We start from the raw sequence: 23165 nt of genomic DNA, 5'->3' as shown, positions 1-23165 counted from the left end.
ATACCCTGAGCTTTAATTTGCTGGCTGTTGAGCTCTTGTCATCGTTAGTCAGCATATGGTAAAATGGAGAGTAACTCGACAGTCTTTTTCCCCCATGTGAAAGTGGGGAAGTGGGTGTTGAGGGGAGCCCAGGCCCACCATCTACCCAGAGTTCCAGCCCAGGGCCCTGTGATAGTAGCTGCTCATGTGAATCCCCAAAACCTATTATTTCAAGATTCTTGGGCTGCCTCCCCATACCTTCCCCAGTACCTTCCTTCTCTCTGGTTCTTTGTCCTAGTTGTGATCTCCTTTCTTCCTACTCCCAGCAGTGCTCTCCTCCTTCCTCCCAGTTGCATGCACCATACTGCTGCAGGCAAGCTTCTTTTATAGCCAGTCTGAACTGGTTTTCTTAATTACCCCCAGGTGTCATAACTGGGTTAGGCTGGCCTGACTCTGCAGGCCAGATCAATTAGACCCAGGTGTTCCACTGCCCTGCTTGGTGGCTCTAAACCAGCCCCTCCCTGGTACTCTGGGAGCAGGGATCTCCTTGGGTCTGAGGCTTATAGATCTGCTCCCTACCACCCCCACATTTTTTAATAGCCTTCTGCTGTAACCCTTTCACAATATGCTCTTATGGCAAGTGCAGCTATACCTGCAGTATGGAGCTTACTGCTGAATGCTATTCCTTTGAAAGTCGGACTATCTATATATAGCTATAGATATTGAAAGAGAGAATGGTTATTGCTTTGTTCAACTGAGGTGTCTTAGGGTACGTCTAGACTACATGCCTCTGGTGTCAGAGGCATGTAGATTAGGCTACCGGACATAGTAAAATGAAGCGGCGATTTAAATCATCGCCGCTTCATTTAAATTTACATGGCTGCCGCGCTGAGCCGACAAACAGCTGATCAGCTGTTTGTCGGCTCAGCGCGGCAGCCATGTAAATTTAAATGAAGCGGCGATGATTTAAATCGCCGCTTCATTTTACTATGTCCGGTAGCCTAATCTACATGCCTCTGTCACCAGAGGCATGTAGTCTAGATGTAACCTTACTGTCCTGTCAATTAATCTAAGTCGTTATAGTTCTCTTCAAAATTTTGCTCTAGGCTTTATTATGTGGGACTTGATATCAATACTTATGTCTTCACCTTTGGATGTGGTGCTCCTAGTCCTTGCTCTTGTGATAGTTTATAAATTTTAGAGTTGTTGGCAACTGTAGTGAAGTATACATTAGTAATCAGTCCAGATAATCTGGGCTTTCTTTTGAGGAAGGGGATTGATACCATGGAGTTTTCCTTAGCCTAAGAAAAGCAAACTGCTCACCAGTTTAACCCACATCAGAATACCCCAAATGGTTAATTGAAAGCTGATGTCTAGGTGAAACTTGGTAAAATTGTTTAAAGAAGAAAAAAGTTCAAGAAAGGCATATGCACTTGGTTAATAAGTTGCACTCTGTCTTTGTGCATCTGACAAAGTGAGGTCCAGCCCAAATACATTTATGTCCAAATGCCCCTGGAGCCCAAATGTTAGTCTTTAAGGTGCCATAGGAGTCCTCATTGTTTGCACAATTAAAATTTGTTAACATACCTGCAGTTACATTACATACTCTACAAGAAAAACTTAGCTCCACTCATCGGCTAATTTTAGTACAGCTGAAAGAAGAAAATTGATATGGGAGGAAATTTCAAACATGAGGGAGAGGCCAGAGGCAGAGGAAGCTAGGTTTTAAAGGGAAACTGCATGTGAGTGCAGCTGGAAATTTAGGGTAGTGTGACTGAGTCTTTCTGATGTTTTATTTACCAGCAGTAATGAATCATTGTTTCAAAACTACATATTTGAGTTCAGGGAATAAATATTTCTGAAATGCACAGACTAGTCATGTACTTTGGATAATTCATATTCTGTCCAATTCTTCTATAATTTCAGTTAATTTATGTAGTCACTTCCTGTGGTAATCTCCCATGCACTGTTTTCATACCTGCCACATTGTACTCACAAAGTTAGGTCAAGTAATTCTTGTATATACTTCTAAAACATTTTTAGATTAAACTTGTTAACGTGTTAACTTTCCCTGAGCCAGCATACAAGTTGAAAAGTTTTCAACTGTCTTTCATTTGAGATTTAAATTCTAAAACCTGAAAGATGACTATTTTAAATAATAATAATGTCAGTTCCGATCCATAGCAGATAAATGGAGCTAATTGGTTTATCTCTTAGCCCCCAACTGTCTGGCATGCTGAAACATACAAATATCTCCTACACAGCTCTTCCTTTACAACTTCTTTGATGCAGTTGTACATTGTCAGTATAAATGTTTGTGGCACACTGAACTTGAATGAAGCTGGAGCAGATTTTCCAGTCTGCTGCACCATAGTGCTGTAAAAACAAACCTCTTGCTGCAGAATATAGAGCAGCACAAAGTATGTGAATCTTGTATAACCCAAGGAATTCTGAGTAGTCAGATTTCTGTTAAGCATTGTTTACTCCAATCTGGTCTGAATCTGTAAAATCCCAGTTCAGACTTTACGGCTTGTTTCAGTATTTGCACTGGGGGGAGGGGAGGAGAGCGTGTGTGTGTGTGCGTGAAAGCCCTATAAAATAAATATACTTAAACAGCAATGCATGTAAATGTTGCACATGAAATACTTCATTTTGAATTTGGTATCAATAAACTACAGTGGGTTGGAGCTTTCGAAATGCTTTGACAGATATATACTCTGAATTTTCATGAAAGTCTAGGATATTTCTCATTTATATGGACAGACAGTACAGGTTGTACTTCTCTAGTTCCACGCTCTCTGGTCCGGCAACAACTGTGGTCTGGCATGATTTTAGACAGACAGATGTCCACTTATGTGTCTGGCCAACTTGCTTGCAGTCCCATAAAGTTTGTTTACGTCTACCAGTCCTGGCGCTCAGTGTTCTATGCTTTTATTTAGCTCTCATTTACCCCTAAATGTCTTCAAAGAGACCAGCAAGCAGTGGAAGTGTTGGTAATACTGCTAGACCCGTAGTCTTCAACCACTTCTGAAGCAGTAGTGGGCAAAGAGGCCTCCGTGGGATGGATCAGGCCCCCCAGTGAGGGTGGATCTGGCCTGTGGATGCCCTGACACTCCCTGGTCCCCAGGCCAATCAAGGCTTTGAGACAGGAGGAACGTGTGAAGTCTTTTGCTCCCTGACCCTGCCCTGCAAGTGCAGTATGTCCCTTTCAGGGTGGGGGCAGGTAGGAAGAGACTTTGTGCACTTCTCCTGCCCCCAAGCACTGATTGGCCTGAGGTTGGGACAGCTCGCTATGGAGTCTGGCATTATGATCCGATCAGTGACTGGAGTTGACCTTTTGGTACTGAATGAAAAAAGATACATTGGGTGAGAAGAGGCCATGATGGGGCATCAGCCCTGGGAGAAGGTGGAGAGCAAAGCCCACAGCTGTGGCAGATAGTAGCCAATTAAGGCCCAGTTGGGACTACATAAATAAGGACTCCAGGAGGATGGAAGAGAGTTTTGCTCTTGCTAGGGAGGAAGAAGGACCTGGCTGCCAGGGAAGTTGGGAGCTTCCTAGGACAGAGCAGTGCTAGGGTGCTCAGGTCTGGCCTCACTCCCAGGCTGCAGGGCCTGAAGCAAGGCCTCAGGATTCTAGAGCTGGCTGTTCTCTCTAGGCAGGAGAAGGGTGGGAGTAAAGACTTCACATGCTCCCTCACCCCCAAGCCAATCAGGGTCTGTGCGAGCAGGAGCACAGAAGTGTCCTGCCCTCCCCACTTCTGCCCGATGCCTTGCCCCTTCCAGGGCTGTCCGTGGCCACTTCAAAAATTAGTGAAGTGGCCTCCTGTCTAAATTTATTGCCCACCCCTGTACTATAATGAACTAGCCACACTCAACTGGCCAAATAGCCACAGCTGGCTAGTAGCTAGCGTGTTGGACACCACGGTGCTAGACAATATTGACCTCCTGTGGTTTAGCAAATTCTCTAGTTCGGCACTGGTCAGATGCTGAGAGTGCTGGGCTAAAGCAGTTCAACCTATATTAAGAGTGTAAAATAGTTTCAGCAACCACTCCTGTCCTTGAATTACCTTGCTGATTTTTACTGTTATATAGTTAATATAAGCTAAAGCCAATATTTGATCTGAATGATGTTGGGAGGCAAATACACTTGTTAATACAGTATATCTAAACTGCCCTTTCTTGCTTAGTTTGACTGTGAGGATCAAGGTTGGTTCTTTCCTTGTCACATGCCACCATCAATATTAAAAGTTCTGCAGGGCAAATTCTGCCCTTCATGGGTTTTCGGAAAGATAACTGACTCCGTAATTGAGACTTAACAAACAACTGTAATGCAAGAAAAGGAACAGAATTTTCCTAAGTTGTGTTGACTCTGCAGAGCTAATAGGAGCAGCTGAATGAATAAATAGGGTACAGATGTGTAGAATAAACGCTTTCCCATACACACGTCATAATAAAACCTCACTCTGGTAGTGCACCTAATTATCAAATATAGTCTTTTCATATAAATGCTTCCTGTTATCGCACCTTCTCTCCCAGTTGGATTCTATGATGTCAATTCAACATTAGGATACATCAGTTGTTTGTATGGTAACATGAACACATGATAACGATTTTTCTGTGGGATTAATCAGGAAGAGAAATGAGCCTACTAGTGAACTTTCATCTGGTATTTATCAGTATCCACTGGAATTCGAAAAGATGACAGTTGCTTTTTCATTAAATATTAGTTTTTTCCCCAAAATTATTAGTCAGAAATACAATGTAATTTTTTTAAAAATCTGCTACCAACAGGAGTTCTGCCAAAATGGGTGCTTGTACATGGCACTTCCTATGTATCTTTCAAAAGTTTCTGTATCAGACATTATTAATAAACATAAATGGCTATGTATTATCTATTAATATTTAAATAGAAGTGTTAAGATGTGAAAACAGCTGCACATGCTTTTGTTTTTGTCACACATTGCCATCACAATTCTTTGTGGAAACAAACTTCAGTTTCACAAATTACATTTAGATTCACATTTCTGAATACATTTTTTATTTGAGAGCAAGAAGTTTCTTCAAGTAAGTAGTTGACACGTTAAAAGTTCGCTCAAGTTTCTAGAACCCTGTTTTATTTTCCTATTTTGGGGAAAAACTGGGAAATTTGCCATACTTTCTCTTGTTCCTAAAATAAGACTGTTGAGCTTTTAATGCTCTTAAAAGGGTCTAAAGATCATGTTGGTGCCAAAGAGTAAAAACGACCAGACTCTTCCTTTTAAAAATTATTGTCCTTCAATTATGCCAATTTTAAAAAATGGTTTTAAGTTGTTTTATTTCCCCCTTAGGAGGACCCAAATGACATTGATGCACTAAAAAAGAAAGACCCTCGCAGTAACAATGGGGAAGACAAAGCACAAAGTGTGGAGACCCTGCCTCCAGGTATAGTAATACTGTTTGTTAAAGCAAAAAACTGAAAACTATGAAAATGAGAGCCAGTTAACTTTTTCCAATACAGGTTTTTACCCAGCAAGTGAGAGGAGAATTAAGCAAAATGTGGATTTGCTTTAATTCTGAAAACTTCAGGTTTCTGAACTCTAGCCCACCTTGTGAGTAAAAATACCCTTTTTTGCTGAGGCTTGGTTTGAAAACATTCTACCTACATTTGATCTGTGCTTGCTTGTGCAGATTCAGTTGTTGGAAGTGGCTCTTGTAAATTTCTCCCCCACTGTTGGGACTGGCTGGTGGTACACTCCCCAGTGGAATGTGATAATTAACACCCCAATGTTGAACCTTCAATCAGAAACAGGTAATTTTAGCTTCAAATTGAAATAAAATAGGCTTTTGTGAGAAACTACATGTTTCTCTTGTGTAATGGTCTAAGCTCATGAGTGGAGCTATAAGCTTTGTGCTCCAAAGCACTCCAAACATCTACCATTCATATCTGACCTTCTCTAGCATATCATGGATGAAAAAGGCAAGGAGTCTTACGTCTTTGTCACAGAGGTACAGGGACATTTCCTGAGATACAGGCTAGGAAAGCTCCAAGTGACTTTGATAAATATGTATTCTTGTTAAGACTCCTGTTGCTACAAAACTGCTGTTTTGCAGCAATGATAAATATGCATAGCTAGAATAAAAGCACCAAGGAGTGTAAAACAAAAAAAACCCAAAAAAACAAAAAACAAAAAACAAAAAAACCCCACCCTAATCACTTATTAAAATTTGTTTCTGATACCTAACTCTCTATTTGAAGGACAAGTGTGTCTTGCAAAGGAAATGATGTTCTACCAAATGGTTTTATAGCATGTTTTTCTCATTCATCTTCTATACAAATCCAGATGCTTGGCCAGGAGAAATTATAACCTACGCATCTGGAATAGAATAGATGATCTTGAAGAAAATTAACAAACAAGGAGACTTTTCCTCTTTAGTTTAAGCAGGATTTGCTATAATTTTAAGCATGTTTTGTTCTGTAATCATAAAATCTGACGCAGCATAAGCTATTTAAATTAATGGTTTTCCCCCCTCTAGTGTTTGGCCCAGTTTCTGACATTTTTTGGAGAGTGGGAAATAGAAGTGTTACAGACATTTGCTTTTTATTAGAAATTTGATTCTAACCATTTTCCAGTTTATCCATGTGAGTAAACATGTTGGTAATTCTGTTTTTGGTTTCTAGCAGTCACTTTTCTGTGCAGTTTTTTTTTTCCTTAACAGCCTCTATGCAAATATTTCTATCTCTAATTTTTGCTGTAGTTGTAGCTTTTCTTGTGTGTTTTTAGCTGCATCTCTTCATTTGTAGGGACTTGACTACATAGCCCTGGTTTAGAGTGGTGGTGTGGGGCATACCCACCTGAGTAGTGCAGAGGGGGCAGGGAATGAGAGCAATCCTCTCCTGACCCCAGCCTTGCTCCCCTGCTTTCTGCCTCTAGTGGTGGGGAGTATTGATACATCTCATTCAGTGTTCCCTCTAAGATTTTCAATCCATGAGCTGAGTGAGTTTTGTCTTGTGCACCAATATTGATGTCACGTGCGCTTGTTCAGATTTGTGCCACTGTGGTTGTTACTAACAAAATTGTGTGTGTGCCCCACCCTGCACTTCCAGCATCTCCTGCCATACTGCATCCTGCCCAGGACCCTCAACCCCCTTTGCTCAGCAACACCCATGCCCGGTTACCCCTCATCCTCTGGCTATGGCACGCTGGGCGTGGGCCCAGTTTGCTCAGCCCTAAGGCCGGCCCTGTGACAGGGAAGCCACGTGGCATATGAGTCCAGCCCGGCCCCAGTTGTTCGCCACCCACCATGCTAGGAATTGCCCTAAATTGTGAATAACAGATCTAAATCCAGCAGGAAAGATTAGATGGCATCAACTCTTGGGGGAGGAGTGGACGACTTTTTTTTTTTTTTTTTGTATTACTACAATAGCACTAGCAAGTACACTGTATAGTGAGTGCAGCCCCAATTCTGATGTATGATCCAGTTAAGACAAGCCATCCTACTTTGCATATTCAACAACCTTAGCTATTTCACTTGGGCATTCACTGCATTGCTTCCCTGGACTCATGGTTAGAGAGGCACTAGGCTTCTTCAGAAATGATGAAAGGAAAAAGCAAAGAGAAGTAACAGAATTGTCATAAGTGTGTGTTTTGTTTGGACATTGCAGGAGGTTAGAAAATCTCCCCCTCTGTTTCGTTATAATATGCAAAGCCAGAACACCACCAAGCTGTTACCCAAAAATTCCCAGTGAAGACCACCCAGGGTTACACTAGTATGGCTTTATTAAGGAATTAATATGCAGAGGATAGAGCGGCCCCTAAAGGTTTAAACTAAAGAGGAGCCAGCATCTGGAGGGTCTGTCTGCTGATCATGGCCGGGGAGCTGTTCAGGAAAAGAAAGGGAGCTTCTCCGAAAGAGAGGGGCTTCTGCCACATGCTCTCTCCTTTTATTGCTTCTCTACAACTGCTGTGACTCATCCACCTTCATCATCAGGAAGCATGCCCAGACTTCCCTTGATCCAGTAGAGCAGCAGTCTCCTTAATTGGTCTAACTCATCACCTGGCTCCACATGCTCAGCCTTGTAGTTTCTAATCCCACAGGCACACAAATTCATATCTCAGGGAGAATGCAGTTTAGAGCAAGATACAAGCAAAGTGGCCGAGAGTTACAAAGATTACCAAGTTGCAAGGCTCAACAATCACCAAGCTTACAATAGGTTTCTGAACTTATAAAGCAAAGTTGCAAGTTTATACAGATTGCGGAGTTTAAAAGGCAATGCTGCTGAAACAATTACAGAGCTTCAGAGAATCATTTACAAATCATCAGTAATAAAGTGATTTAGAACAATGTTTCTCAACCTTTTTTTTTAAAGTACCTACAGTTCTTAAGTATCGGAGGGGGAGCCATGTTAGTCTGAATCTGCAAAAGTGGCGAGGAGTCGTGTGGCACCTTATAGACTAACCGAAGTGTTGGAGCATAAGCTTTTGTGTGCAAAGACCCATTTTGTCAGACGAAGTGGGTCTTTGCCCACGAAAGCTTATGCTCCAACACTTCGGTTAATCTATAAGGTGCCACAGGACTCCTCGCCGCTTCTACAGTTCAGACACACAGTTTCTCCTCCCCCCCCCCCCCCCCCCCCCCACCATTGCAGCACGTTTGTTTAAACAACTTAATCGTAGCCAGACGGGCAATGACATTTTTGGGTGTAAAAAGTACAAAAATAATACAGTGCTGTAAAACTTAAAACAAAAATGCAGTTTTCTCCAAATTTCAGTTGTTGACGTACCCCCCCCCCCCCCCCCCCCAAGACTTCTCTCGAGTACCCAAAAGCAAACAATTCCGCTGTGTAGGTAAGATAGAAAATATGGCAAAAGACCAGCTTGGCTTAACAAGGAGATCTTGCATGATCTCAAAATAAAAAAGGAATCTCATAAAAAATGGAAACTAGGACAAATAACAAAGGATGAATATAGGCAAGCAACACGGGAATGCAGGGGCAAGATTAGAAAGGCAAAGGCGCAAAATGAGATCAAACTAGCTACAGGCATAAAGGGAAACAAGAAGACCTTTTATAAATACATTAAAAGCAAGCGGAAGACCAAGGACAGGGTAGGCCCACTGCTTAGTGAGGAGGGAGAAGCAGTAACAGGAAACTTGGAAATGGCAGAGATGCTCAATGACTTCTTTGTTTCGGTCTTCACCGAGAAGTCTGGAGGTGTGCCTAACGTAGTGAATACAAGCAGAGAGAGGGTAAGTTTAGAAGATAGGATACACAAAGAACAAGTTAAAAATCACTTAGGAAAGTTAGATGTCAGCAAGTCACCAGGTCCTGATGAAATGCATCCCAGGATACTCAAGGAGCTGATAGAGGAGGTATCTGAGCCTTTAGCTATGATCTTTGAAAAATCATCGCAGACATGGGAGATTCCAGAAGACTGGAAAAGGGCAAATATTGTGCCCATCTATAAAAAGGGGAATAAGAACAACCCAGGAAACTACAGACCGGTCAGTTTAACGTCTGTCCCAGGGAAGGTAATGGAGCAGGTAATTAAGGAAATCATATGCAAACACTTGGAAGGTAATAGTGATAGGGAATAGCCAGCATGGGTTTGTGAAGAACAAGTCATGCCAAACTAATCTGATAGCTTTCTTTGATAAGATAACGAGCCTTGTGGATAAGGGAGAAGCGGTGGGTGTCATATACCTAGACTTTAGTAAGGCATTTGATACGGTCTCGCATGATATTCTTATTGATAAACTAGGCAAATATAACTTAGATAGGGCCACAATAAGGTGGGTGCATAATTGGCTGGATAACCGTAGGATGCTCTCCCTGCCTTCCCTCCTCTACAAAAAGTTCCCATCGTCACCTGCTCGCTTCAGGGCTGGCCGGCGGGGCCAGCTGCTCTTCACACATCCCACCTTCCACTGTGGCTTTTTTGCCACCTTGCTTGAAGCAGCTACTCTCACACTGTATCCTCTCGCTGTTCCATGCTGCAGCCACATCCTGTGGGGAGGTTGCCCTGGTTGTAGAACCAGTGCTGGCCACTTTTGGGGGGCTGGAGAGCCCAGGTGAGCTCCTCTTTGGGCACTGTGCTGCAGAGCAGTCCCGCAGACACCTGTGGAGCCTATGGTGAGCTCTGTCTGTCCCATGAGGGGAGCCAGGGCTCAATATTTCCCTAGCAGGGGCAGGTGCACTATGCGCCTTGGGCTCCACCCAGCTGCTACCGTTGAGGCTGCTCTGGTCATGTCCCCCATGGTGTTCTCTGAGCACGTGTCTGACAGGAGTGGTAGGAACTGCCCTGACCTGGGTTGCCTCTGCAGGAGGCTGGTTCGAGCCCCAGCTGCAGAGCCCCTGCTCCAGCCCAACAGTCTCAGCTCAGCCCCTGCGCAGGGACTCGAGCTGCACCAGCAGAATTGAGCCCTGCCATGCAGCCCACCCTGACCACAGCTACAGCACTGGCAAAGGGTTGAAGTTAGGGCCAGGCCCACAAAGTGGTTGCCCAGCTGCTCCTGGGGTGGGGCTGCCACCTGTCTCTTAGCCCTGCTCTGGAGCAGCTGAGCAGCCAGTGCATGGGCCCTGCTGAGCAGGTGAGTAGGCCTCAAATTCTTGGTGTATGCCCATGCAGGCGCACACTTTAGGGGGAACTATGATCCCATTACTGGGACGGTGGGGCACAAGAGAAAGTTTGGGCACCATTGGTTTAGGAGGGTTCTAGGCGTACATCAAATGCCTTAGGCTTTCTTTTTAAATAGGGGAGACCTTTTCATTGGTCATAGGGAGCAGTCACAGTTGTTGGGAGTGGTATGGGAAAGACATGGAAAAGGAGGATTTAGAGGTTTCTTCTAAAGATACAGGTGGAGAAGTGAGGAGCCTGGAGCATATGAAGCCAGGAATGAGACCAGCTGCCAGTCTTTTCTACCTGTTAAAGTAAGAACGAGGAATAAGACTTAACATGCTCTTGCAGAATACACCATACTCTGATTACAATGTTCAAATAATATATTGTTACAGGATTATACTCTTAAAATATTGTGCTTTTAATAGGGGAATACACAATCAAGGGATCTCTAATCCAGACCTCTAAATTTTTCAGAGGGGTAGGCGAGTTAGTCTAACAAGAAATATTTAAAAAACAACAAACAGACTAGTAGCACATTAAAGACTAACAAAACATGTAGATGGTATCACGAGCGTCCACAAAAGCTCATGATAACATTACATGTTTTGTTAGACTTGTAGAACCTTAAAAACTATTCGTTGTGTGTTAAGTTTTTTCCTGCAAATTTTGTGCAACATTTTAAATCCAAGTGGTTAGGTTTTAGGTGACTGGCTTTTTCCTTCTCTTGGCTCATATTCCCTTCCTGCTTTCTCATTCGATGTTTAGGAAAGCTACTGCTTGTTTCAGCCTTTTGCGACATGTTTTCAGACCTCCAAGGAAAGCAAGGAATTGTTTATGAAAGCTGAGTGCACTAATGTTTTAAAAGGTAGAACTTGAGTCAGTCTTTATACAAAGTTACTGACTTTTTAAAAGTAAATTGACGTTTTACTATCAAAAATTCTATTCAGTGCTGTGTAGATCCTGAAACGTGATACAGCACTGCAGAGAGCTAATTTCCCATACTCTGAAGTGGTGGTGTCTGCTTCAACAGGGGTAAAGCAAAACTCTGACTGCTTGTCTTGACAGCTAACTAAAGAAAATGATTTATTTTCAGCTTTTAGAATTTTATATTCCCCACTCATATGTATCTGGATCAATCTTCAATTTTATTAAATTAAAAAATTGTAATTATACTTTTAATTAAGTGTTGCAGTTCCCCTGCTGAGTAAAGGAGCAATTAATGACACTGTTGAACCTGATGTTACAATTTTTATAAAGGACTTATGAAATAATACTAAGTCTCAGAGGCTAAAATTAATCAAGGAACCTATTTTAATTACTTGCTTTCATTTTTTTCCCTGGCTTTCTTCATAGTATAGGTTACCCCATTTTAGATTAGAGTTAACATCACAAATATTTTTCAATGGTCCTTCTTGGAGAGGAATTAAATGTTACTGCACCGGTGACATGACATTCCAGTTCTCTTCCCCCTTTTGTTTCTTTGGTAAGACACAATCTAGCAGTTATTGATACCCACAAAAGTCAAGAGAATTGTACAGTATATCCAACTGGTCCTGACTTATGTTTTGTGATTAAAAACTAGTCCAAAAAGTGAGCTCCTGATCCCCCGTATCACCTCTGGCTGCTGCTTGGGTTGGGGATCTCTTGAGTAGTTCACCTGCTATTTTTTCCAGACTCTTTTACATAGCCCAGCTATTGCTCCAGCTGATACCTGAGTTCCACTCAAGTAGACTTCTTGATGTCCATCTCACAGAACTACACCTACCACTGGAGTTTAACCTGTTCCCTTTGTCCGCATGCAAATTCATTTGCTCTGTCATCTCTTCTGTACCAGTTTAACTTATTCTGTGGCCCATTTCCTTCTCATTCTTTTTCTTCCAAGTTAATTCTGTAGGTCAGGAATGGCCAAAGCAGGACATGTTCAGCTTCCCTTTCTGTCCCTGGTCAAACCTAGAACAGGAGCTTTAGAGTCAGCTATGGCAATATTAGATCCAGGTGATCAGCCTTCAAATGTTGGGCATCCACATAGCCAGCCTTGGGATTTTACATTATGCATCCATGGTGATTCCAGATGCCACAAGGAGACTACTCAATGAGCCAAGAACACAAGGATTCCTCCCCCCCCCCCCCCCAGTCTCCCAACTGTCTTATTACTGCAGGCTTTTTTTTATGCTGGCACTCAGGTTTTAGCCCTAAGTCTTAAGCTTCAATGTGACATTATCAGTAATTAGGAATATGATTCTATTATTTTCAGACCTGTTACATAAGACTGCCAGTTCTGAAACTTAATTTGGTCTTACATGAATCAGAACCACCATTTTGGGGGACATTTTTATTATTTTAAAAGCAAGTGTCTTACAAGCTAACCCAAACCTACACTGTCGCATCAAATGTATAGTAGCCCAATGTCTGTGACTCTGTAACACTGAAATGCTGGCTGTTCCCTCTGGGTGGCGCTGTTGCCTGAAATGCTGGCTGTTCCCTCTGGGCTACCCTGCTGCATGGGGAGTGCAGGACCCACACGGCTTCTTGCGCTGCTTCCACCCCTGCAGCGGCCTGGCTGAGCGGCACAGAAGTCAGCCGAGCACCATGGTGGGAGGCGACATGTGGCATGGAAGCGGCTCCAAGTGTGGGGGGGGGGGGGAGAAGAGAGAGAATTGGCTAGTATATGAGAGATTCTCTGAAACAATACAAAGTGTAGGAATTTTTTTTTTATCAGTATCACAAAGGTAAAATATAAGCTAAGTATTTACTGCATTTGTATCTGTCTTTTAATGTGCTTGGACAGTTGGAAACAGAGCCAGCTCTCCAACCCACCAATAAATGCTCACTCATAGTTCTGAAAAAGAGATCTGCAGCTTGTATACTGGGGCACAAAGCAGGTAATGTACAAATACATGTTCAGTTGCTGGAAAAGGCCAGTTAAGAGCCATTTTTCTTAGAACTGTATTAGTAAACTGTCAAACACTATCTTCTTTGCCGCTTCAAAGGCAATATCCTTGTTTTTGCTGAGCACCACTTCAATTTCCTTCTGTGCAGTTACAATTTACAATAGTTCACTTGAGCTGTTGTAATTTATAACCATGCAGTGCCACAGGAGCTGTTCTAGCTGATGTAAACCTATCTAATGAGAACATGTGAATTGCTTCTTCCAACTGCTGCCATACCATTTCACTGTGGGCACACGTTCCACAGTTGTCAGCACAAATCTAGGAAGCAGGGGTTGGTGGGAATACCATTTCAGCATTGGAGAGGTGCTGTAACAACTTTGAAAGTGTCATAGAAATTAACATTTTTAATGTATACAGTAGTATTTAGAAAAAATAAATGTCAGTATTACATTAAAGTCTTTATTTTTGAAACCAGAAAAGTGAATGCATTGCACTTAATAAAATGGAAAACAAACATGCACTGAATAACAGAAGTTACTGTAATCCAGTATGAATCAGGAGTATTATAGTTTTGGGGTAAATTAATGCTTGGCATCTCTGTATTCTGCTCAAGGAAAGCTGTCTCAGGCCTCTTGCCATCAACATCCGCTGGGTAGGGGACACATGTTTCTCTCCCTCCTAACTCAGGGGTTTTGACTTGCAGCTCCCTTGCATGTCATTGTTTTTATCTCCATGGGTCTGAGTCCAGCACCTGCACGCTACTTTCTTTTCTAGGACTTTGCACACTATGCAGATTGACAACAGTAAAGGTCTATCTGAATGTCTGACCAATCTCTGGCTGTCCAGAGTTATTGTTCCTGTGAATGTCTGCTATAATAGTATACCCTTGATGCAGAGCAGCAGGTTATGTTTAAAGCATCCTAAGGTATACTTGCCTAAGAACTTTTGTTAGCGTCTCTGGGGCGCGCCAAGGGAGTGACACTCTCTGCCAATCTGTCGCTTACCGAACTTGCTCAAAAATAACTCTGAAATGATAGTTCCCCGTGTTTCTTTTGAAAAATTGTCAGTGAAGCATATCACTGTTTTTACCTTAATTCTGTACTGTAATGTTAAAACAAGCAGGCTTGAGAGAGAGCATATGTCCCCAAAAGCATGGCAACCACTGTATTACCAGGGATCACATAGCTATGTGCTCTCCAGTAGAGTTAAACTGCTGATGACAGGACATAAAAGTTACGGTGTTCCAACTAGGTCATGTATTTCATATTGGAAAATGGTCAAGTGTCCTCATTATGAGTAGCATTTGGATGTTTTACAACACAATTTTTAAAATTTACTTGTAACCACGTTTCTGAGGAACACATCTTTTGGAGCATAGAGATTAAAAGTAATGATTTCTAAGATAATTGTGCCAAATTAAACCCCAGTGGTTTGGTTTAGTGAAGTTAATTGAAATCTAAACTGGAACAATTAAATGCATCTTTCTTGGGGTGTAAATCTGTGTTTGACTCATCAGCTGCCTGATGTGGAATATCCTTAAAAGTGGAACATATGGTTCCTGAGGTTAATACTTATAACCGAGGAAAGCAGTGTGGTGTAGTGGGGACATTATGAATTCAGTTCCTACTGAAACTCTACACTAGTAAATTGTGTGGCTCAGAGCAAGTCACTTTGTACATCAGTGTAAGCCAGATGTAAAAGAGGTGTATTGCCTGCCTCAAGGGAATGTTAAGGCTTCATTTATTTTTAAAGTACTTTGATCTGGTAAAAGTGAAAACTTTTTCAGACATTTGAAAACTAGAGCTTATTGCTTCAGATCTGTGATGTGAATATTTAACTCTGGGTTTCTCCTTTTCAGGAAAAGTTCGATGGCAAGATTTTGATCAAGATAACTATGTTGGTGTTACTATGGTCCGCTCTGGTCAGGACCCATATGCTCGTAATAAATTCAATCAAGTAGAAAGTGACAAACTGCGAATGGACAGAAACATACCTGATACCAGGCATGATCAGTAAGTGCCAACTCAGCAGTTGTTGAGTTAATCAGCTGTTCTTAATCTATGGCTGCATATGGATCTTCTGTACGCTGTACAGTTGTGTCTAAACTTCCAAAAATGTGAATTTCCTGGCTCAAGCAGCTGGCTGATGATTTGAGCTTTAGAAATGATAAAAAAAATGCTTAAGCTTGCTTGAGCTCTGTCTTTTGTATGGTTTCCACTGTTCTTATCAGTTGAATTCACAGTTGAACTGGTGAATTACAGATCTGTTTTTGTTGGTGTTCGTTTTGTAGTGTCTATATTTCTAGTACTTTGCTGTTATTGGATCCCACGCAGAATAAGCAAGATGCCAAAAACTGTAGCACTTCTGTTGCAGGTTGCCGGTGCAGGAAGAGTCATGAACTGTCTGAAGCTCAAATTCCATCCTGAGTACCTGGGTTGTGCATCATGGAATTCCTTCAGAACTGGGGGTTGATAGAATCCACATGTGTATGCCCACTTCTGCTCTTTGGGTAGTATTCCCCACTCAGGCTTTGTTAGCTGTATACCTGGGGTGAATATTCAATGGATTCATGAAGTAGTGGGACAGCTGCGTATCAGTGCACAGGAATACTACAGGGCTTCATGACCTGCTGAGAGTCTACATCCTCTGGCCAGTCCGCTTCCCTGTATGCTGCCCATCTTCAGATGAGTTAGAGTAATGAAGAGGGCACACCATTTGCCCCAAGAGGTGTGAACTGCCTCAATTTCTATTCATTGGGTGTGAATGCTGAAGCCTATAGAAATGCCTAGACTATGGGGACAATACTGGCATATCAGCACCATAGCTATGCTGGCATAACCCCATAAGGCTCTCCTACAGCAATGAAAGGGGTGGTTCTGTCATTGTGGGAGAATCATCTGCTGAAATGATGGTAGCTGGGTCAACGGAAGCAATTTTCTGTCTGTCTAGCTGCATCTATGCTGGAGGTTAGGCTATGTCAGTCACAGAGTATGGATTTTTCTCACGTCTTTGATTGATGTCAGTAAATTGATCTAAAATTTAAGTTCTAAGCCAGTCCCTTCTGTCTCTACCTGTATCTGTTCAAAACAACTGCGATCCATTTCTGATGGTGGTAGTCAGCAGCAAGTTTCCTCTGAATTGTTATTAAAAGTGGCTAGTTCAGCTAGGATAACACCACTTTCATTATCAGTTTAGATGGGCTTTTTGGAACATCATGTTAACAATTGATCAAAACGTAGATGGAGTGGGGGATATGGAGGGGACCAGCTATGTATCTGCTTCAGCTACAAGGATTGCATTATTCATAATCATAATGATACTTACAAAACATAATGCTCTTTTGTCTTACCTCAAAGTCACTGGCTAAGGATATGATTCTTCAGTTGTTAAAGGTTAGCTAGTTACATACTGTACATTTGTAGAAAAACCTTATTTTGAATATGTATATCAAAAAAGTGTGCATAGATCTCCAATTGTAAGGCTGTAAATTATGTTCAAAATTGAAAGTTTCTTCCAGAGTCCCTGGTCATAAACTTGCTTTGTATTTTCTCTTCAGTCTTTCCATAAAATGATCTTGGTATAGTGAAATGAAGCGATGCTATCTGGGTTCGGGGTTTGTCCTTTTTTATGTTGGTATTAAAAGTGAAGCTGTGGTATTGGTAGTGAATGGTATTTGTGTACATGATGGAAAAGCTGTGTCGTTTCTAAGAAATAAAGAGAACTTTAGCATTAAGATGGCTTTGTCTTTACTGTTTTCTTTTTTTCTGGACTTGAGATTATAGGAAGAGAAAGTGAAGTGAGTAACAAATGAGTTACAACCTGCACTCCTTGGTAATTTACAACATTCTGGCTATTAGCTGGCCTGGAATCTCAGTGAATAGGACATTCTGACTCTATTTTAGCAACCATCTACAGTTTTATTCTCCCCAGGACATCGAAAGATTATTCTAAAAAGCAAAAAGGGATTTCTGTAAAAGGAGAAGTTGGCATTTAACACAGAATTCTGGAATGACAAGTGAGACAGAACTCAGCCTTTCTGATCCAGCTCCTATTCCCACTCATTGCTGTTAAATGGCCAGGAGAGAATGCTGGAGAACCCTTGCTGATGTCAGGGGCATCCGCAGAACACATGTTATAGATGGAATATAGAAATTCATTAGGCTGATGAATTGAGAGGCTAAACTTACATGAGCCCAACCAAAACTGATAAACACATTTCTCACTCCTCCTGCCATTGTGGGCTGTTCAATAAGATAGGATAGTTATAGCTTTACAATGATTTCCTTTTTCCTTATCTCTTAACTGCACTGAGTCCTACAAACATTTTAATGTTCTGTAGCTTTTTGGCTGAAGATGAGCCATGTAATGGGTTTGAGCTTCACCTATTAAAAAAAGAGGCCTCAAAAACAGTCCTTGTAGTAACTGTTAGAATGGCAGAATAATTGATGAGAACAGAAGTTGCCCTTTTGCCGCATCTGTCAGTTTGCCCCGCAAACTCTTGTAAGTCCATGTTATAAATGAAGTGGAGTTGCTTTACAGCTACTGACCTATTGTCTTGCAACTTAGACTTGGTCTACACTACAGTGCTAGGTCAACATAAGACAGTCTGTGTTAACTCCAGGGTGTACACAAGCTAGGGGGCAAGAAGGGGCACAAGCCCCAATAATTGTCAGACATAGAATTTCCCTGGTTCTGAGGCTATGGCAGGGGCACAGCACATGCCTAAGTGTATTAAGTATCAGGTAATTGACTAATCAAATAGTCAATACATTTTTGCATTGACTACTCGATTAGTTGATAGGGCGCCTCTGCCTTTGAAGTATAGCAGCAGCCCTAAGGCTGCTGCTGTACTTCAAAGGCGAAAGCACCAAAGCCCCGAGTCAGCTGCTGCTGCTGCTTTAAAATGCCGAGTGGAGCCCGATTCCAGGCTCCAAGTGACGCTGCTGCTTTGAAATGCATGAGGAGCCCTATTCCAGGTTCTTCATGGTATTTCAAAGTGACCGAGCTGCATGGAGCAGTTGACCCTGGGCTCCATGTGGTGCTGCTGCTTTGAAGTACCCTCTTCTATTCCCCTGTCCCCCCTGCTGCCTCTATCTGATAGAGGTAGCAGTGGGGGGAGGGAGGGAGGAAAGCGACTAGTCGACTATACTGTCAGCTGTCCGATAAGCATTTGCCTATCGGATAGTCAACTAGTCCCTCACACCCCTAGACATGCCCCTCCAAAAGCAGTGACATTTAAATTCCTGCAGACACCCCTGTGTTGAGCTTACTATGTCTGTGTCTATACTACAGTGCTTTTCCCACCATTTTAAGTCGCCCACTTCACTGACCTAATAACTGCACTTCCATGAGAGGCGTAGTGCTTTGGTTGATGTAGGGTGGTACAGCCGGTGTCTGTGTAAACACTGTGTTGTACTTCAATTGTCTCTTGGCTGGCAGCTCGAACCCCGCCTAGAGCTTATAGCTGGAGCCACCTGGTAGCAGGGCTGATGGCTTAGGCTGTGGCCCCTGAGGTTGCAGAGATCGCCAGCTATCATTGCCCCACAATGCCATACACAAGTCTGTAGAGCTGCTCCTGATGAAGCCAAACACCGAACGACGAAGGCATTTCATGGACGTGAACTGTGGTGGCTGTACATTGACCTTGAGCTATGTCGGCGTGAGCACTTTTGTCGGTAAAACGTATGTCATTCAGGGGTGTGGAAAATATAGAGCAGCTACACAGGATAAGTTACAGCAGTGCAGCTGTGCCTCGGTAGGATCTCCTATGCAGACACAGCCTAATTTAGGTTACATTATTTTTGTCATTTAGATAAGGCTTAGTCTTGGGTCTGGTTTTTGTGCTTTGTTATTACCGTAAATTAGTGTGTATAATCCACAGGTTATATACATTTTTACTAAACAGCACCTTCCTCCCCCCCCCTTTGGGTGGGGTATACAAGTTTTATTTTTACCCATTAGAATTAGGTCAGTTCCACTCCGCTGCAGGGAGGGCCTGATGAGCTTCCAGCGCGCTTGCTCTGTGCTCTCCGTTTCCCCGCCCGGAAGAGAGTGGGTTGCGCCTGGCTGCGGCTGCGTGGGGCCTGGACGCGAGTGTGGCTCCCCTCCCACAGGCCGGCCCGCTTGTCTACGCTGCACTCTCCGTTACCTCCTGGTATGTGCAATTACCGTGAATTAGCCTATAGAACCCGTGCGCTATACATGTCCTTGGGTAATTTGTTTTTTGGGGTTTTTTTACACACCAAAGAAAAATTGCAGGTTATGCATGAGTGTGGGTTATATACCCTAAAACACAGTACTGTGAAAGCTCTTGAGACGCTCTATACTACTGTGGGCTGTCAACCAAAGTTATGCTACTTCAGCTATGTGAATAATATAGCTGAAATCGGCCTACTTAGGTTTGCTTAGCATGTTATTTTCACCGTAGTAAGTTGACAGCTGATGCTTTCCCCTCGACTCTGCTTATTCCTCACGTTTTGGTGGAATACCAGAGTGGACAGGAGAGTGCTCAGTAGTCAATTTATCAAGTCTGTAGTAGATGCGATAAATTGATGCCTACTGAATCAATTGCTGTCAATTCAGCTCTTTGTGAAGGCATACGCTTAGAACAGGGGTGGGGAACACACAGAAAAATCAGTTGGGGGGGCCCACACACAAGTGAGAAGCAAAAATCCTCTCCAATCCTTCTCCATTTTCCTCCCTACTCCCCTGGCCCCCAAACCACCTCTCACTGAGGTGGCCCCTGACAGAAAAGGAAAGGATCACTTCCCACATTACCCTCGCACTCCAGAGTCCTCAGGCTAGTAGATTTTGGGTGCTCCAGCCCTGCAGTTGGGTGGTGGTGGGTCTGGAGTACCAGCCTGAGTTCTCCAATGCTGGGGTGGAGCCCAGAACTTCAGGGGCCAGATCTAGGGAAGCCAGAGGCCACATCCAGCCCTGCCTTAGAGTGCTTGGCTTAATACTAGTGGCTTTTCTCACTAGTGACACAACAGTTTGTTCCGCCTACCATCTTTGCTTTTGTCGTCTCTGGTGCTGATTGTAGACTGCCATTTTGGTATTAAGGCATGCCAGTTTCACCTCAGTATCTCATGCTGCTTCTGTACAATTGAGAACATTGATAGATGGTTGCAATGGTTTTCAGGTGAGGGTCCATGTCCCTTGCGGGGTCTGCAAGCTGTTTTTGGGGGGGGGGAGGGAGTCTGCAAAATCCCAAGCCATACTGTGGGACCAAAGCTGGGAGCCCTAATTGCCTACCAGTGACCTATGGGGCAGATGCCTTGAGCTTCCTGTCTGTCTGGCATCTGAAGCCCCAAAGTCATACATTACTCACCTAGCAGGGCTAAGCCTTTGACCCTTCCCTTGCTGCTGGGCCCTGGGATTTTTATAGCATATTGGGGAGAAGGGAGGGAGACTCTGAAAGAAAAATGTCGAGAACTCCTGTGCTAATGGATTTATTTGAGAGCCTGACTTGCTTGTCAGTTCATTGGAAAAGCAATCTAGTAGGGCTGTAAGATGTCTTGCACTGTTGGTGTATAGATGGGCTTGCTAACTAGAACAGATTGATGTGTTCTGAACAAAAGTTGCTTCCAATTGGAGTTCTCCAAGTTGCACAGAAGAGCACCCAACTGTGGGCAGTACTCTCCTTATCCAGTTCCCACAGGACTGCTTAACTGAAATTTCCATCTGAATGGAACAGAAGCCGGATGAATAGTAAACCCACAAACTTTTTGGTTGTCTTCCAAAGTGCTCCCTATTCCTTCCCTACTTGCTTACTTTGCCAAAAATACTTGAAACAGGAAGGGTATTTAAGAATTCGTACGTGGCCTGGGAACAGGTGACTTTCCCACACTTCTCAAAACACACTTTTTGCCTTTATTTACAAAGTAATAAATGTTTGCATTTCATTAGCACTTGGAGATCCCAACTGAAATTATAGTGCCATTGTGTTAAGTACTTTACAGGCATCTAGTAAGAATCGTTCTCTGCCCCAATACCCAATTTCAGCACAAGCCTTTTCCTCTTTTTTTTTTTTTAATGCTGTGAGGTTTACCTCCAAGTTCTGTTGAGCCCAAGATCTCTCAACCCATATTGTTGCACCGGTTAATGAACCATAAGGAATACAAGGTCAAGACCCTGCAGCATATAGACACATGCTGAGAGGAAGGGCCAAGAGACGGACATGCCATGCTGATACAGGAACTAATGGACCAATTTTTGACTGAAACCTAAAATCTGATCTCTTCTTCATTTGGAGTGTGAAATATCATGAAAAGCACAAGTAAGTTACTTTATTCTCGGTACAACTAGGCACATCTCTTCAATAATATATAAAATCCTTTTTTTAAAAATCTATGGAAGGAATATATCCTTAACAGTAAACTAAAATACAGACATAAGTTAGCTTGTTAACAGTTGATCTAATACACTTTCTGTCTACTATAATTAAACAGCTGTGAGAAAAAGGGGCCCTTCAAGCTTACTGTCTTTTAAAGGAAGTAATAATCAATGAGAGCACTATTTTTCAGAGTTGTGCATTAAATAAGTTGCTAAAATGGTGGTGTTTAACTCTAGACCAGTGTTTCTCAAACTGTGCTCTGTGGAGCCCCGGGGCAACGCGAGACATCTCCAGGGGCTCCACAAGGTTGACAAACTGGAAACATCGATAGGTACAACACATACAATCAGTGGACCGCTGGGGCTCTGCATAAATTTTTACGCATATAAAGGGCTCCCGAGCCCAAAAAGTTTGAGAACCACTGCTCTAGACTTTGCAAACTGTTTTTATCAAGTATCCAAAACTCTGTATTTATTTCAAATACATCTGCTTGGACACCCTTCTCTATATAGCTTTTATGTGTTAAAAAAAAATACTATGAAGGTTAAAATTGCTTAATTTCAGAATAACAGTTTGCGTACCACTTCCTGATTTCTGAAGACTTATGCTTTAAATGCAGTCTAAGCAATGTTGGTGCAATATTTACTCAAGATTAAAGCATTAGCCATCACAATTTGGGGTGCTTCAATAACTTGAGGAAAACAAAATGAAGCAATCCACCTGGCTTAATTTAATTCTTCACTAAATTATAATTAGTGCCAAAAACATAAATTGAGTCAATTATAACTGAGTTAAATACAGAAATGAAGGAATTAGGTTAGCTAAACAGGCAGAGCTTCAAAGATGGGAGGAATTGAGAGGGGCACCAGAAAGGCAGATGGAGACGGTGTTGCTGTCACCTTTTTGTTTAAAGGATTTGTAAAGACAGCATTCTGGAGTTTCCTCACAATGGTGATGGTCAAGCTGATTAGATACACAAGATTTTTTTCTAATATTAATCATTTTGGAAAGCAGGAAGAATCCAGTATTTGTTTCCTTTTCTGCTTGGAAAGTACTGAGGGATTTAACAATGCAGCTGCCTTAGTGCAGCCGTGCCACTGTTGTCCTTAGTGAAGATGCAACCTGTACTGACCAGAGTTTCTCCTGTCAAGTGCATGTACTCCACTTCCCTGAGAAGCATTTGCTATGTTAATGAGAAAAGCCTTCCTATCAACAGCACTGTCAACACTAGCATTTAGGTTGCTATAACTGAATTACTGAGGAGTATAGATTTCCACACCCCAGAACAACATGGTTATGCCAACATAAGTTTGTAATGTATACCAGGGCTCAGTAAAGCAGACGAACTAGCCTGTAGTTCAT

General features: G+C 42.6%; 1 protein-coding gene across 1 annotated transcript in view; it reads left to right on the top strand.

Annotated features, from left to right (window-relative positions):
* Positions 1 to 23165, top strand: part of GALNT2 (polypeptide N-acetylgalactosaminyltransferase 2) — a 140899-nt gene that overhangs the window by 57495 nt on the left and 60239 nt on the right. The window contains exons 2-3 of the mRNA XM_075924720.2: positions 5307 to 5400; positions 15327 to 15480. Coding sequence (XP_075780835.1) covers positions 5307 to 5400; positions 15327 to 15480 — 248 coding nt within the window. The remainder of the gene's footprint in view (positions 1 to 5306; positions 5401 to 15326; positions 15481 to 23165) is intronic.

This window comes from Pelodiscus sinensis, chromosome 3 (assembly GCF_052426305.1).
Source record: "Pelodiscus sinensis isolate ZL-2025 chromosome 3, ASM5242630v1, whole genome shotgun sequence".
NCBI classification, from domain to species: Eukaryota; Metazoa; Chordata; order Testudines; family Trionychidae; genus Pelodiscus; species Pelodiscus sinensis.
The sequence above is the reverse complement of the archived record's forward strand: the minus strand, read 5'-3'. Positions and strand labels throughout refer to the sequence as shown.